This window comes from Drosophila biarmipes, chromosome X, assembly GCF_025231255.1.
Source record: "Drosophila biarmipes strain raj3 chromosome X, RU_DBia_V1.1, whole genome shotgun sequence".
NCBI lineage: Eukaryota > Metazoa > Arthropoda > Insecta > Diptera > Drosophilidae > Drosophila > Drosophila biarmipes.
Genome location: NC_066611.1, coordinates 25403178 through 25418717, shown reverse-complemented (window position 1 = coordinate 25418717; position 15540 = coordinate 25403178). Strand labels below are relative to the sequence as shown.

Sequence of the window (15540 nt, the reverse complement as noted above, 5' to 3'; positions counted from 1 at the left end):
AGTCAGTTGGTATTTTTCCGTAGCCGGGCGAACGGTCACACAGCGGCGAGCGAATAAAAAAATGTAAATTGTGCAGCAAGTGAAATTGAAAAGCAATATATTTAAGTGCGATCCGTGTGTACGGATAATCCGGTAGACAAAAGCTAAATCGGCGAGCGGCCGTTGACGCCGCCGTTGGCCCGTGCCACGCCCCCAGCCGCGCGCGTGAAAAAAGAGGCGTAGCAACGCGATGGCCTCTCTACATTCCAGTTGGCGTTTTGGCAAGCGGAGCAAATTACAATTACGCATTAAAGGTAATGTAACGAATGTGTTAATTGACATCAACATGGCCTCATCATCGACAACATCATCGCCACCGTTATGGGAAGCCAGTGATTGGGGTTTTTTCAATAGTTTGCACCTCGCTCGAGCAGCAGCAGCAGCTGTTGCTGTTGTGGATCTTGAACCGTTATTGCTAGTGCTTGACCCCCTTCCCTCCACGTCCATCACTTATTCAATAATTGGTTGCATTGCGTTTGTTGACATTGATGTCAAATGCAATGGCAACCACAACAACAAGAGCGAGTAGTAAGAGAAGAAGAAGAAAACACGCTGGCAGCACTGCGCATAACATAGCGGTAACGATGCATGGTAGTGATGTACCGATGTATCGACAGCATGGCATTCTGATCAGCATTTCTCTTGGTGCGATCCCGTTATTTTTATAGAATCACTTGTGCTTCCTTTTTGTCGCATTTATTTATGTAGTTCTCGGTTTTATTTTGGTTTCCTTTGTTGTTGCTCTTGCTGTTGTTGTTGCCATTTGACCAAATTCTTCTGCTACATGTTGGCCGACTATTTATAGACTTGAGTCGCCAGCGGCCCCAAAAAACGATGACGCAGCAAGAACAACAATAAAAACACGCGTAAACACAAAAAAACATTGAAGGCAACAATAACATAGTAACTGCTCGGCTTCTTCCATTCTTCATGTCCTTCACTCTTTCGTTCTTGTTCTTCTCTTCTCTGCTCTTTCCTTCCGTTCTCTTACCCAAATCCATCATACGAGTACAGTTAGCTGTAACAACAACAACAATGAAACTGTTATGACGCCGTTGCTGTCATTTCACGTGCACAGCCTGCGGCTACGCCGGCTGCGGCAGCGACGAGGCAGCGGCTGCGGCTGCGGCAGAGCTGATTAGCTTTCCTCGCGATCAATTTCACTTCGATCGCTTTCTAATGCAACTGAAATGTCCATGTCGTTATGCAGGTGTGCATTCCATGTTTAGATATGCGAGGGAACCCCTGAAAAATCCAAGATCGGGGAGTCGATCAGCAATCTATTCGATGGTCCTTGTTAGACCCACAAATTAAGACCAACATTCGATTTTTAATGTTAGATCTTTTACTATTCTTTATAAAATTCTGTTTCTGAATGTTAGGCACCATTATTTATTATCTTATTTGAAGAATTTATATTTATATACCATATAGTTGTATGTACAAATGATTTTCCATTCATCTGTTAGATCGATATTATCTTATCTATTCTACGTCCTTAGCCTTAAGGATCTAAGAAAAACAAAGTGCAACACTTAAATAATCAGTAGGCGGAAAACCCAAAATGCAAGAAGCTAATCATCCCCCCTCACTCATTGCCATTGCAGTTTCGCAGGACCCGGAGGACTTTTACCGCCTGGATCCCCAGCAATCGGCTGCCGAAAATGCCTTCGATATATACTCGATGCTCTGCTTGGAGGAGACGCGTGACACCAAGCGCCTGTTCCTGCTCAATGCGCTGGCCACGCTCTGCCTGGGGGCCCGCAAGGGCTCCCACCACACCAACATACGCTTCAGCACCGAGGAGCTGCTCTACTGGTAACGATGCTGGCTAACCCCCCTGTTCCATGGCTAATGCTCTTCGATTGCCTCCTTCCAGCCTGAGTGCCTCGCTGGTGCACACCTTCACCCAGGTGCGGGCGGCGGCCTTGAGGACGATCCGCTATGCCATCAGCACGCCCAAGGACATCAAGGCATTCAACGCCCTGCAGCTGCAGCACCTGTTGTGCCGCTCCATCGACCTGATGCTGAAGAACGACGACGAGCGCGTCCAGGCCCTGAAGCTGGTGCGCAAGATGCTGGCCATCGCGCCGGAGGACATCAGTCCGGCGGTGGTGCGCTGCCTCGTCTCCCTGGCCGACAGCGGGATCGAGGAGAACGACAACCTGCTGCGCGCCTGCCTCGCCACCCTGGCGGAGTTCGCCGTCCTCAATCCTGCCCTGCTCATCGTCTGCGGCGGCGTCACCTCCATCACGCGCAACGTGCTGGAGTGTCACAACCCCCGCATTGCCGAAAGCCTCTGCGGCGTGCTGCTGTACCTTCTCGAGTGGCCGCAGACGAGGAACATCTGCGGTGTGCGGCTGGATTGCCTGGCTGCTCCGTACTGTGACTTCACCTACAGGCTCGGCATCATGGATAAAAACAAGTAAGGCCTCTAGACGGTAAATAAGAAATCTACCTAAGTATTACTATTTTTACTAATCAATGAAAAATCAAAACAACTAAGGCTGCGGTGGCCAAATTCGTTTTTAATAATCAATCTTTAAAAATGAAAAGACTAACAATAAATGTTTAATTTCCACGATTTGGGCCGGAATGTGTCAGCACTTTTCTGCTAAGCACACATTGACAAAGAGTTTACTTTCGCGGAAATGGCGCAAGTGCGCCAGGTTTATGAGTAGGGCGTAGGCGGATAAATTTTACTTCTTGATTTGTCAAACAGTAATTTGATTTAACAGAAAAGTAAATATGTATTTAAGCTTCAAACAACATCTTGCAGAGATGCGCGTGAACTTCGCTACACGAGCTGCCGCCTGGCACTTTTGTCCGTGCTGCGCAGCTGGACGGGCACCCTCGAATTCTGTGATCCTAGTAAACCCTCAGGCCTGAAAGCAATTGTTGACGCTCTTTATTTAAACCAGATAGAAGTTAGAGTGAGTACAATAGCCTTTCCTTAGCTGTTATTACTAAACTTAAACCAAAAACTCTATGTGAACAGAAAGCAATACTGGATTTGCTGTACGAGCTGCTCTCTCTGCCGCAGCCCACCTGGACGGACGACTACGCGGTGGCGCTGCAGGCTGTGGATCCATCGGACTTCCAGGCCTCCTGGCTGCTCAGCAATGGCTTCGTGTCCGCTGAGGGGCGCTCCATTCTGCCCACGCTGGCGGCCCGTGCACCGAGCGTGGTGGAGCAGCACCTGTCCCTGATGCTCTACTGTTTCCTCGAAACTGGGCTGCTCAATGCGCTTGTCGAGGTGGCGGTGGGCAGCGACCAGTTTGTGTCGGTGCAGGCCACGGTCCTGATTGGCAAGATCCTGCAGCTGATGCACACACATCTGCCGCCGGACATTTGCTGCACGAGTCCCGCGCTGCCCACCCTGGTAGGCCACGCCACATTGGGCAACCAGCAGGCAAATGCCGCGGTGGCCGCCCTACAAAACTACCAGAAGATGCTACGCCAGCGGCCGGCGTCGTGCAGCCTTTTCCTCGACAGCATTATCCAGGGCGGTGCTCTTATCCAGACGCGCCTGTTCCGCCGGCACCTCAACGTCCAGGAGCAGGCGGGTGGTCCTGTGCTCCAGCTGCAGGATACGGCTGAAGCGGCTGCCTCGGCAGTGCCGCCCGCCGGCCCCTTTCGGGCCACGCTCGACCGCCACCGGCTGGACTCGGTCTCGTCCAGCGACGAGTCCAACTCGCAGGCCCCGACGTCGTCGAGGTCCAGTTTTCGACTGAAGAGAAAGTTCCTCCCGCAAGCCTTCTTCGACAACTTCCGGGCCTTCAATAAGCTGCTCACCGACTCGCGGGTGCTGAGCCAAGCGGATGCGCATCTCTGGGACTGGGATGTGATCACCACAATACTTAAGGTGAACCTTGTAAGCTTCCTAATTGAAGCAGATTTCTAATTTTTGACATTTTTCCCAGTCGAATTTAATCCGCAAGCTTGACTACACCCTGGGAAAGTTCCTAAAGCGCCTCGTGGATTTTTACAAGCCGCGAAATAATCGTTTCTCGCATCAGGATTTGGTGCCCGGACAAAGCCTGCCCACCTATGTCAGTGCCGGATTGGATTTGATCGATGTCCTCCTGGGCAGTAGCGAGGTGGGTTGAGCTAACCTTTAGTACCTTTGGAGATACTTTAGGTAATGAATTACTTGATGCTTTGCAGTTGGAATGCATGCGCTACATAACCGACTACTTTTCGGACATCAGCCAGCAACTGGCCGCCGTCACCACAACCAATCGGGCCCACGACTGTCTATTCAGTCCGCAGCACATGAACAACACGATGTGCCAGCAGTATTTCCTCTACATCGGTCGGATGTGCCGAACTGCTAAGGGCATCGAAGTGCTCAATAACACCACCGTATTTGAATAGTAAGATAGAGATGTGTATAGTTGAACCCAGTAAGAGCTCAGCTAATCCAGAAATTCTTGCTTTCAGTTTGATCAACCTGGTAAGGGTGACGGACCACGTCTGCTATGTGAAGCTGATTGTGTCCGGCTTGAACTACAGCTACGAAAAGAAGCCGCGTCAAGTGCTGGAAAAGGCGCTAACGTTGGCGAAGACGCGCAGCGGACGCCTGTACGCCACGCAGTTCATGGCGGTCCTGCTGCGCGCCCGTTTGCCCCACTTCGAGGTCTGGGGCATTCCGCTGATCATAAACCAGACGCGTGATGCGGACCGCAGCGTGGTGCTGGCCGCCATGGATGTGCTGGAGGAGGCCTGCCACGACAAGTACTACCTGGAGGAGATTGTCAGCCGGTGGCCCAATCTTACGCAGCGCGGTGATGCAGGACGTCTGCTGATGGCCCGCTATTACTCCCTGCCCCGCGGACTGAACAGCACGATGGCCAGGATAGAGGAGGAGATCCGTTACTGGCGGAATGGTTACAACAAGCGGTACGTGCTGCTGGTCGAGGCTGATACCCATTCCAGCCTGACGCTGCACATCCGCAACGAGGACGGGTACTACTCGCGGCGCAACTGCAATCAGCGACCACAGACTGTACCCCCGAACATCGTACCTCATCTCTATGGACAGATGGCGCAGACTGGCCAGGGAATGACGGCGCTGAGGAAGCACGGCGATCTGCCACAGCTGCTGGAGCTGCTTACACGCGCCAAGTGCTCGGACGATGCCGAGTGCCTGGACCTGAAGGCGGCCATTTGGGCATTGGCTCACGCCTCAACCCATGCCAATGGCATTGAATACTTTGTGGAACTGAATGCCAGGTAGTCCCTAATTTTTACTTTTTGTATACCTTTAAATATACTTTATTACTTCCAGACTTTACGAGAAGCTAATTGTACTGGTGACCAAGTGCGAAGTGTATTCGGTGCGAGCCACCTGTTTTAGTGCCCTAGGACTCATCGCCGGCACCCAAGCAGGAGCCAACATTCTTTTTAAATTGAGTAAGTATTTAAATAGTTAAATATCTAGGCGACTGTGACTCATAACATCCGCTTTTTACAGACTGGCTGAGCGTGCGACATGATAAGAACACCATGTGGCCAGTGCACCAGCCGGAGGACTGGATGTCCAGCCAGTACACGCCAGTGCGACATTACTACGAGGACGCGCCGGCGGACAATGTGACCATGATGGAGGACTATATGGAAAGGTTCTACGACACAGGCTCTTACTATTGGAACCTGGCCGCCGACCAGACTGACGCGAGCGGTGCCGGAGGAGTGAGCGTCTTCGGGACCATCGGGGGTATTCATCCCACAGTGCAGGATCCGAATGCAACGACCACGACCACAGACAGTGTGCGCACCACAACGGACGATGTTCATCCCAGACTGTTGTCCAGTGGTGTTGGCGGGGTGGCCGCCAAGTCGAAGACTCTGCCGGAGGGCAGCAATCTCCGCCAGGGCAAACACCAGCGATCGCTCTCCGAATCGAAGACCACGGATGTGATCAGCTTGCTGGGCGGTGGAGCCACCACCACGGTGCCGGGAACGGGTCTCTATCCCGCGCCCTATCAGCACCGCATACGGTACAACTCTTGCACGGATTCCAACACTTCCGGCGTGAGCAGCTGCGAATCGGTGACCGGACGCACAGCCGCCGCGGCCGCCGCAGCAGCGGCCAACGATTTCCAGCAATGCCCGTTGAGTCCCATCCCAAGCATGTCCAATCTGCTGGAGAGTGATGAGCTGATGCGACGCCACCAGCTGGCCACCAGTCTGTTGCCTTCCCTCAGCCCGATGGCGATGAAGGGCTATGCCCAGCTGCGCTCCCTACGCGCCCACAGTCGTCCCGTCTTCTCCGTGTCGTCGGCGGAGTTCTACGACTTTGCGGAGCTCATTGATACTCCCGAGGTGACGATGCGCAAGCCCGACTGGACCCATCCCCACCGGAGGCTCAAGGTGCGTAGCCTTGACCGCCAGCCCAAACTGAATGAAATGTATAGGTAAGTTCTGCATAGTAAGTTATGGGATAAATATTGATATTTATTTGTGGTCCCATTGCAGAGGCTTTACCCCGATCGAATCGAACGTGCTGCTGCCCACGCCAAATGCTCCCAAGTTCCTGCCGCAGAACGATCTGAAGGGGCCGTGCTACGCAGGTATCTGCCTGCCCAAGAACGTTCTAGACCTGTTTCCCACGCGGAACCTCAGTCGGACGTATGTGTCGCGCGACATTCAGGACCAGGATTTAGTCGGCATCAATCTGCTAAGCAGCATGGGCCGGCAGCAGTTCCTCAACGACTCGCTGACTAACGAGGGTGGGGACGAGTCCTCGGTAATATCATCGCTGTCGGATGTCTCGTCCGCAAGTCGTCGGCAGCCCCGTCAGTGGCAGCAGGGCGCCAAGCACGCGCGGAGCCAGTGCCTCCACTGTGCTCGCTCGCCGAGGCAGCAGCGCCACGACAATAGCGGCAGTCAGTGCAACGGTGGAGGCGCATCGCTAGCCCCCTGTGAGTTGTACAGCAGTGCAGCGGCCGCTCTGGTGGCGGCTGGCATTCAGGCCGGACCAGTGCTGGCCAAGAAAAGCGCCTCGTCCGCCCCAGGGGCTTCGGCAACACTAGGCGGCGACATCAGCTTCCATTCGCCGGAGAGCATGCTGAGCGAGGATAGCCTGCCGGACAGGCTCACGGCCTCCATTCTGTACAACGTTCAGCGCCTGGCAAACCCCGTCAGTGCCAAGCAGTCGAAAATGGCTCTGCTGGAGCTAAAGCAGAAGCATCCGCATGCCTTTCAGGTTTGACCTGGTTTGAAATCCAAACCAAACGGAACGTTAAACTAATTCATCTCCCTTCTTATTCATTCAAGGATATTTGCCTGTACTCGGAGTCCTGCAAAACGCTGGGCAGGAGTAGCTATCGGATGATTGCTCGTCGTTTCCTGCAGGAGCTCTTCCTGGATCTCAATTTCGACTCGTTCTACGTGGATCCACAGCTGATAATTGGAGCACGAAAGTTCCCCGCTGAGGAGAAGACGGAGGTCACTCCAGCTCAGCCAATGCAGCCCATGCCATTTAAGCAGACTATTCTCAAGCCCAAGCCGCCGGCCCAGTTGGCCAGCGTGTACGAGACAAGTTGGGAGAACCTGCTGATGGACTGCTCACCCCGGATTATGAAGGTATCGCCTGCCGCTCCGCCGGCCAGCGGCAATGCCAACGCCCAAATGAAAACAAAACCTCGGAATCAGCTGCACATCGACGATACGGAGAGTTCGTTGTCGAGTACCGACGGCGAAGATGATCCCGGCGAGGATGTGTGCGACGGCAGTGGAGCGGGCACTCAGGCCAGTTCGGTGACCACCGCCCACACAGCCCTGCCCACCGGGAACAGCAATCGCAGTAGCATCTGCACAATTAGCCAACACCCGCCGGGAGCCGCCGGTGGCGTGGGTGTGGTGGGCACATCGACCTCCGCCGGAGGGGCGAGTGCATCGGATGAAGCTAGCACAAGCCTGAGGAACGAGAACAGGGAGTTCACCCGCGGACGCTTTTACACGCTGGAGTTGGACTTGAGCTGCACAAAGAACAAGTTTCCCATCAAGGATCGCAGCCAGGCAACACCGCTGCCGCCGCCGCCGCCAGCAACAGCAGCAGCAACCAAAAGTCAGCCCACACTGTCTTGGCCCGTCCCCTGGCGTCAGGGGGGCGGAGGTGCGCAGTTGGTGTCGCCCAGCGACGGGAGCAAGCTGTCCTCGGATGCTCTACTCTACTCCACGGTGACCAAGAGCCTGGCGGCATCCATGGCCAAGCCGGTGGGCAGTCTCTTCTGCGAAAAGCGTTTGCAGAGCTCCAAATCGGAGGCGGTTCTGGATGAGGTGGCGATCGCGAGGAGAGGAAGCTGGCGCCAAATCCTAGGCGCACTCGGCGAGGATCAACCGAAGTAGTGTCCGCTGGTCGATGCGATATCGCACTGGCTGCAGTCACGTCTCATTTACCGCCCGCCCTCCTTCCTAAACAAAACCCGAAACCAATCGGATGATTGTAATATATCAAATCAAAGAACATGTAGCTACCTAGTTTTAGGCACACCCTACCATAGAGCCTAAGTTATTTTCGCCTAGTTCGTTACGACTAATGTTATATTACCATAATTACTTTTACGATCATCACCTATGCATAGTTATTTTTAACGGAGTTCATAACCTTAGGCAGAAAACCAACCAACCACAAAAAAACCAATCCCAAAAAATATAATATAATTTTCTAATATAGCAACGAAAAGCAAATTGGATGGATACCTTAGAGCAACAAGAAATACCACACACCACCGCAATTTATTTAAACAATTGTACTTAAAAACTAAAAGAAAACCAGTGGCAGGCGAAAACAATAGGACCACAAAATACTTAAACCAAGAAATTATCTTTAAAGTTGAGAGCAAAGCAAGAAAAGCGAATAACGTGAATCGGTTACAACCAATAACAACCAAAATGAAATCAATAAACTGAAACAAAATGAGCCCTTAAGATCGTTTCAATGCATGAGAAAAGGAGTGTAGTACAAATCTTGATTAATTTGGAAAAACAGGAGATCCTACAGATGAGACCCCATCGATGATATAAGACGAAACAATGACCTGTTTCAGTTTGACTAGATTTATTTAGGTGATGTTTTAATTGAAATTAGCTAAGCAATTTGATTCGTTGAGTCATGCAATTGAAATTCTTGGAACTATTTGTATTATATTGTATATATATATACATTGTATATATATAGGAGACTGTAGGAATTTCGTAGTAAGCTCTATTTGTTCACTATTTGTATATAAATGCACATAATTATCTTAGGTATATGTGGTAGTAGATAGCATTGAGTGTGCACGGTGGCCAGGAAGTCCGCTTTCAGCCTGCGACGACGAAAGGGACTTGCCACCCACTGTTTTGATTTTCAAGTAAATAGTGGGGGAAAAGTGAGTTGATTTTCATTCGAATTTGAGTGAGGAACCGTGTTGTTTGAGTGAATTCGTTGAATCTGTCTCCTGATAAAGCTACAATTAATTGAGCACTAATTTTACATGTGTATATACTATAGATAAGTACAATTATATGTATCAAAAATGCAAGTAACAATATCAGTCCGTTGCCTGGCCAGCAACAACAATATCTCAAAATTTCTTGATTTAACTCAACTTAGTTTCCCGTATGCTGAAATATAGGTAGATAGGGATATTAGGACAATGATATATTGTGCCCTTAAAGGCATGGGTTTAGTCCTATCCCTTACAAACATTTTAGTTCTAGGCTACTCACCCAGCCTGGGGATCCTATGGCCAGGCGAAATTGATGCCCGTCAGCTGGTAGAACTTGTTGTTAAAGGGCCTGTAGAACTCCCGCAGCCGCTCGATGGCCCCGGGATCAATGTGCGGATGGTTGCGACCCTTGGTCTTGCCCAGGCAGTGCGGGGTGGAGCGGGCCTCCGACTTAAAGAGGCAGGGGAAGCCCTTGGTGGCGTTGAAGTAGAAGTGCTTCTCGGTGACGACGCGCTTCAGGCCGAGAAAGTCCTGGACGCGACCGATCTCGTAGGCGGGGTCCATGATCAGCCGCTCGCCGCTGATGAATAGCAGCTGCGAGAGCGGAAAGTAAAGCAGCCAGCGCTCCAGGAAGCGGGCGTAGACGCCGATCTTCACCGGCCCCCAGTTGGTGTCCACCACCGAGTAGCTGCCGTTGACGAAGGCCAGCTGCTCGAAGCGCTTCATATCCACCTTCTTGCTCGCCGCCTGTGTGTAGTCGGAGATGGCCCGAGTCACCGGATCCCGCACCACAATCAGCAATCTGTGGAGTAGGAAATAAATATTAACAAAACTTTGGGTGCAGTGGGTGCCACATAAACCTGTGAAGCCCCCTTGAAAGGTCGATTTAGGTGTTTAAAAGTATGCAGTGATTTCTTACATTCAGCGTACATCTGAGTTTAAAATGTATTATATATTAAGACGCGTACATCAACCTTTTGAAATTAGTTCAGAGGTTTCAAAGGAAGAGACACTCACTTTGTGGCTGGATTCATGTGGTAGACGCGCTGTGGCACCTCCTTGGTGACGAAGTAGCTGGGCGTCTTCTCCATAGTGATCTGGCCCTCGATGGTGTAGGGCATGTGGTGGCGGTACCAGCGTATTCCGCGCTGGTAGTGCCTGTCGAAGAAGTGAACTTCGGAGCCGGCGGCCCGGACGTCTGGATGCAGGCGGATGAACTCCAGCAGCGCCCGAGTCCCGCTCTTCTTCACGCCAATGATGAGTGTATCGGGCAAGTGGCGCGATGGTCGGAGGCCCTGCTGCCGGAGCAGCTGATACTTGGGTGCCCCATCCAAGCTGCTGGTCACCGTCTGAGCCGGTGGAGCACTGGTGGTGGAGGAGCTGTTGCTGCCCCTGCTGCTGCCGGTGCTGTTGTTTCCCGCGTCACTGCTCTCGTTGCGTGGCGGAGATGTGAGGGCCAGTAGGTTGCGTAAGTTGCTCTGCGCGGGAGAGGTCAGAGGTCAATGTCACAAACAGGAGGAAATTGCCAAGTAAAGAAAAGTGGAAAAGCTCGACTCTGCGATATCCTTTTTCGATACAACTGGGCTTTTAAAACCACTTAAAATGTGCCATAAAGTAGGCAACAGTAAATCTTGCACTTTTAACAGCAATCTTTTAGGCACATTTTAAAGTAATTTCAAACCGCTATATGTATGCACCAAAACAGAAAGACTTCCGATAGTTGCAATTATTTACGCTCCGTTACGGCCATCAAAAGCCCCCAGGACACATATTTACCTGCTGCAAGCTGCGACTGATGCTGGCCAGCAGGCAGGCGTTGAAGCTGTAGGAGAAGTAGACCAGTGTCACACAGACCACCAGGGCGATGGCCAGGCTGCGGCTGCTCAGGCTGAGGCTGCTGCACCAGATGCTCATCACAATCATGTCGGGCTAGGCGAAGATAGCTGCTATATCTGTAACTATATCTGTATGTCCTGTGGCTCCAGTCGCCGCTCCGTCGAACTCCATTGCCAGTCAGTTACCCCGAAGCACTGACTGCAGCATCCCGATTCGGACTCTGATTCTGATTTGCAATCGCAGCAGCGGCTGGCGGCTACCGCCAACACGAGTTGGGGGAGGGGGCCTTTCGGAAGCGATGGTGGTGGTAGTGGGCAGGGCGCTGCGAGCTCGGCCTGTCGTCGCAGCCGAGTGGCGGAAGTGAAAGCCAGGGATAAGGCCGGGCCAAGACATTGGGGTGCCCTGCCAGCGGATAAGCGCGACTTGGTCCGCCGGTTCGGGTGTTTTTCCGGGGGCTACGGGGTCTATGCTACGGTTGCGCCTGGAAAGCGCACAGGCGCATTAGCCGGTTTCCTCTCTCAGGACCCTTATGCAACTGAGTGCCTTATTCCCGCTCGCCAGTTGGCAACACTTCCGGCTGTGACGTCGCAAATTGACTAAAACTTTTGTGCCAAGCGGGGTCCTTAGATATTTCTTTCAGATTTCTGAAAGGAAACGTTTAAATAAAGACCTAACTTAATGAAATTACACAAAATTATAAGCATTGCATTTAATTAAGTTATAGTAAGAATACCTTTATATCTAAAGAATTTTCCATATCATACCATATTAAATTCAAATTTATTTGCCTTTTTTTAACATTATCCAGTAGTTCTTTGAATTGAAACTACGTATTTGAGAAAGTTGGCTGCTAGAGACATCTTAAAGTTAAATCGTCCATGCACTCCCTTAACAGCCTTTTATTTTCTCATTGCTTTTCGACTCTCTCTCCCGGTCTCGCTCTCGCCTGCAATCAATTGTCTGCTCAAAGGTAAACAAACTGACTAAGAACTTACCCCCACCCACTTTAATCACACCTCCTCCTTTCCCCATTGCCAAACGCCCATTTATGGCTGATAAAACACCCACTGGCATATAATATTCAATTGAACTCGATTTCCCCAGCTTTATCGCCGGACGTTCGATTGCCTGAACTCCCTATCACCATTTAGCCATTTTAGATTAGTTTTAAGCCCTAGGAAATAATATGAATCAATGGCCTTAAATACGCACATGCATAGGTTATGTATACACAGTTGAATAAAGGTACATTTCCTTCGAGTTTTGGTAAATAGCGGGGGCCCTCACTTAAGCCTCCCAAAAACTCCCAAAAGACCTATCAGGCGGCGGACATCTGTTTATCTGTCCAAGAGGCTTACTCTACTGCGGCATTAGTCACTCACAAGCGGGTACACTGGAAACTAATCAGGCTAATAGGGTTTTTTTTTAACCATATATCGTGAGTTTATAGATAGGACATATATGTAAGGTAATGTGTTAAAAAGTATGCAACAATATATTTTCATTGCATACTGCATACTTTTAGACACCTCCCACACACTTAAAGTGGATTTTTAAATCATAGCTTTCACATTTTTCAGGGTTTGAATAGTTGGATGTTTCACCAAATTAAATCCCGTATCAAAAATTGCAAGGTGGACACTTACATTTTCCCTCCGTGTAACCATGGTCACACATATACACCTGGTCGAGTTATCTTATCGCCTTATCTTTGCCGCCTTTGTCGCAGTCGACTGCTCCGCTGGACTTCAACTCGCCCATTTGCGTCTGGGGCGGCTCATCGTGGGAATCTCCACTCCGGCTGCACGCGAAAATGCACTAAGCTCCTGCTCCGGCTAGCAAACTAATCCTCTTCTGCAAAATGACGAACGTGTGGGCCAAAGTGGTGCTGAAGTTCTTCAAATATGCGCCCAGCTATGTGGGTGAGTCACCCTACCAAGCGAGACATCCATGAAAATCCGAGGACTATACCTTATTTGTTTCCAGTCTGCTTAAGCTTCCTGCCCTGCGGCATGATCTTTGGCTACACGATCTGTGCCTTTGTCGCCGAGCGCAATCTGAATACCGGACTCGTATACTATGGGCCCCTGATCTTAGGCGCCTGCTGGGCGGTTGTCACTGCCCTGGCCATGCTGGCGGTCAAGTTTGTGAAGAAGTGCATCATATACTGGCAACCGTGGCTGCTCCTGGCCGCCGGGGTTTTTAATCTCATAGGCAGTTGCTTCTACTTTGCCGATGGATTTGGTGAGTCATTAGTGCTGAATCCACATCCTTATTCAGTCAATATGTCAATGCTGTAATTGCTGTAGGCTTAATAGAAATACATACAAAATGTGGCACATATTTTAAAAAATTAAACAAAATCCGATATACAATTTACATTAAAAGGATTCTGGATAAAAATTAAAAAAGTATATATAAAGTAAAAATCCCAAATTCGTTATAAGCTCATAGAAAACACGTTTTTGATAGAATACCACAGAAATTATTAGGTTTTACCATTGTGTTAACGTATAAAAGAGGATAAAGGTATGCATTTTAAGCCCATGGAAATAATTTCGAAATATAAGAACTAGAGAAGCATACTTCAAGACACAACTTTTTATAATACGAGTGTTTTAAAAGAGTATAATGGGAATAATGTTAATAATAATTTTGAAGCAACCTCTGGTTTATATGCATACTTTCAAACACCTTTACAGCTCCTACACAACACGAATCAATTTGTTTTTAAGATACCTGGTATTTATAAAAGGGTTTTCAATCTCTGGATGTCTGTTTCAGACCACGTCGGAGCCTACATCTCGTACGTGGCGCACAGCATGACCTTCGTGGCTGGCTACAGCTTCCTGCACACGATCAGCTCCAAGGGCAGTCGGGCCCTGTTCCTCTCGGGGAGCTGCAGCTGCTACCTTCTGGGCGTGGCCTCCGCCGTGAGCCTGATTGTTTCCGCTTACAGCCGGAATGTGAAGCAGTTAACGGGTCAGAGCACGGCGGCAACCACGGAGCAACTGATCGACGGGATCTACGTGAATTTCGCCGGAACTTATCTGAGTGTGGCGGCTGCCGTACTGGCTATCCTGGTGGGCCAGAAGGTGCTCCACTTCCTGGGCACCGTCGACCTGGTGAACAGCTTGGATAACGACCTGCGCATCGCCAACTCCAACGGCAGCATCTTCGAGCGGCGCTCGGAGGTGATCAAGCGGCTGCAATTCTTCTACGTGACCAAGAACCAGCAGTGGAACATGATGCTGCTCCTGCTCTTCACGGAGGCCATCCAGTTCGCCCTGTTCGTGTACTATGTCTATTGGTTCGCCCTGAATCCGGCTATCCGGCTGACGGCCGAGTTCTCCGGCATCGACGCCATGTTTTGGGTGATCTTCGGGGGCAGCCTGCTTGCCCTCGTCTGCCAGTGGTTCTTCTCGGTGAAGGTCACCTTTGTGGGCACCCAGGTGGCCCTCCTCTGCTTCACCCTGCTGGCCATGATCCTCTGCAGCGTCACGGAGTCCAGGTGGTCACTTTGGCTGCTTCTCGTGCTCTTTGGAATGTCCTTCTCCAGCCAGCAGATCGCCTTGATGGAGGTCACCCATCTGCGGTTCACCGAATGCATCATCTGCGTCTCCTACATCCTGAAGTTGGTCTGCACCAGCATCGTTTACTTCTACTTCGTGGCGGATGCGAAGAACTCCTACTTTTATGCCACCGACTCGAGCACCCTGATGGCCCAGGGATTCGTCTTCCTGATCATCACCTCGCTGCTGGCCCTTGTGGTCGGCATGAAGGTTCCTCGGACGCATCGCGCCCAGCTGCTGGAGATCCAGTACGAGGTCTACGGCATTATCTTCATGAAGCACCAGATCGAGCAGCTCAACGTCCGCTGGCTGAACGACGGCACCATTCCCACCATCAATCAGTGAGAGATGCTGAGCTCCCGATCTTAAAATACCCATTCCAATCTATATCACAAATACTCAGTATTTTATTAATCGGAAATAAATAGACTTCTGTCGGAATTTAAAGGTTGAGTTGCTTTTACAAAGGCCCTGGATCGGTGATTATAAAGACATGTTTTTCTTTTTGTTTTTTTAATAAGAAATATTGCAAATTTTAATTTAAAACGTTTTCTTAAGTTTAAGTACCCAAAGTTATATAGATTTTTGGCCCCGCAAAATCTTTGGGTGAATTTTTCTAAAAAAAATTATAAAACCATAAAAAAAACCACTTG

At 50.4% G+C, this 15540-nt stretch overlaps 3 protein-coding genes across 3 annotated transcripts; 2 read left to right on the top strand and 1 right to left on the bottom strand.

The window, feature by feature from the left end:
• The first annotated feature begins 29 nt into the window (after nt 1-29).
• LOC108024163 (rapamycin-insensitive companion of mTOR) lies at nt 30-8968 on the top strand. The gene is made up of 12 exons (XM_017093976.3): nt 30-293; nt 1647-1857; nt 1919-2464; nt 2819-2972; nt 3038-3904; nt 3963-4139; nt 4207-4415; nt 4483-5274; nt 5330-5454; nt 5516-6458; nt 6520-7249; nt 7321-8968. Exons 1-12 carry the CDS (start codon nt 230-232, stop codon nt 8392-8394), a joined length of 5892 nt encoding a protein of 1963 aa, XP_016949465.1. The 5' UTR covers nt 30-229; the 3' UTR covers nt 8395-8968.
• A 121-nt stretch (nt 8969-9089) lies between these two features.
• LOC108024165 (heparan sulfate glucosamine 3-O-sulfotransferase 6) lies at nt 9090-13096 on the bottom strand. The gene is made up of 4 exons (XM_050884749.1): nt 12962-13096; nt 11256-11959; nt 10497-10957; nt 9090-10281 (listed from the first exon to the last, which is right to left on the bottom strand). The coding sequence occupies exons 2-4, from the start codon at nt 11400-11402 to the stop codon at nt 9774-9776; spliced, it is 1116 nt and encodes a 371-aa protein (XP_050740706.1). The 5' UTR covers nt 11403-11959; nt 12962-13096; the 3' UTR covers nt 9090-9773.
• Nucleotides 13090-15334, top strand: LOC108024164 (uncharacterized). The gene is made up of 3 exons (XM_017093978.3): nt 13090-13237; nt 13302-13559; nt 14100-15334. Exons 1-3 carry the CDS (start codon nt 13177-13179, stop codon nt 15230-15232), a joined length of 1452 nt encoding a protein of 483 aa, XP_016949467.1. The 5' UTR covers nt 13090-13176; the 3' UTR covers nt 15233-15334.
• Nucleotides 15335-15540: the final 206 nt, after the last annotated feature.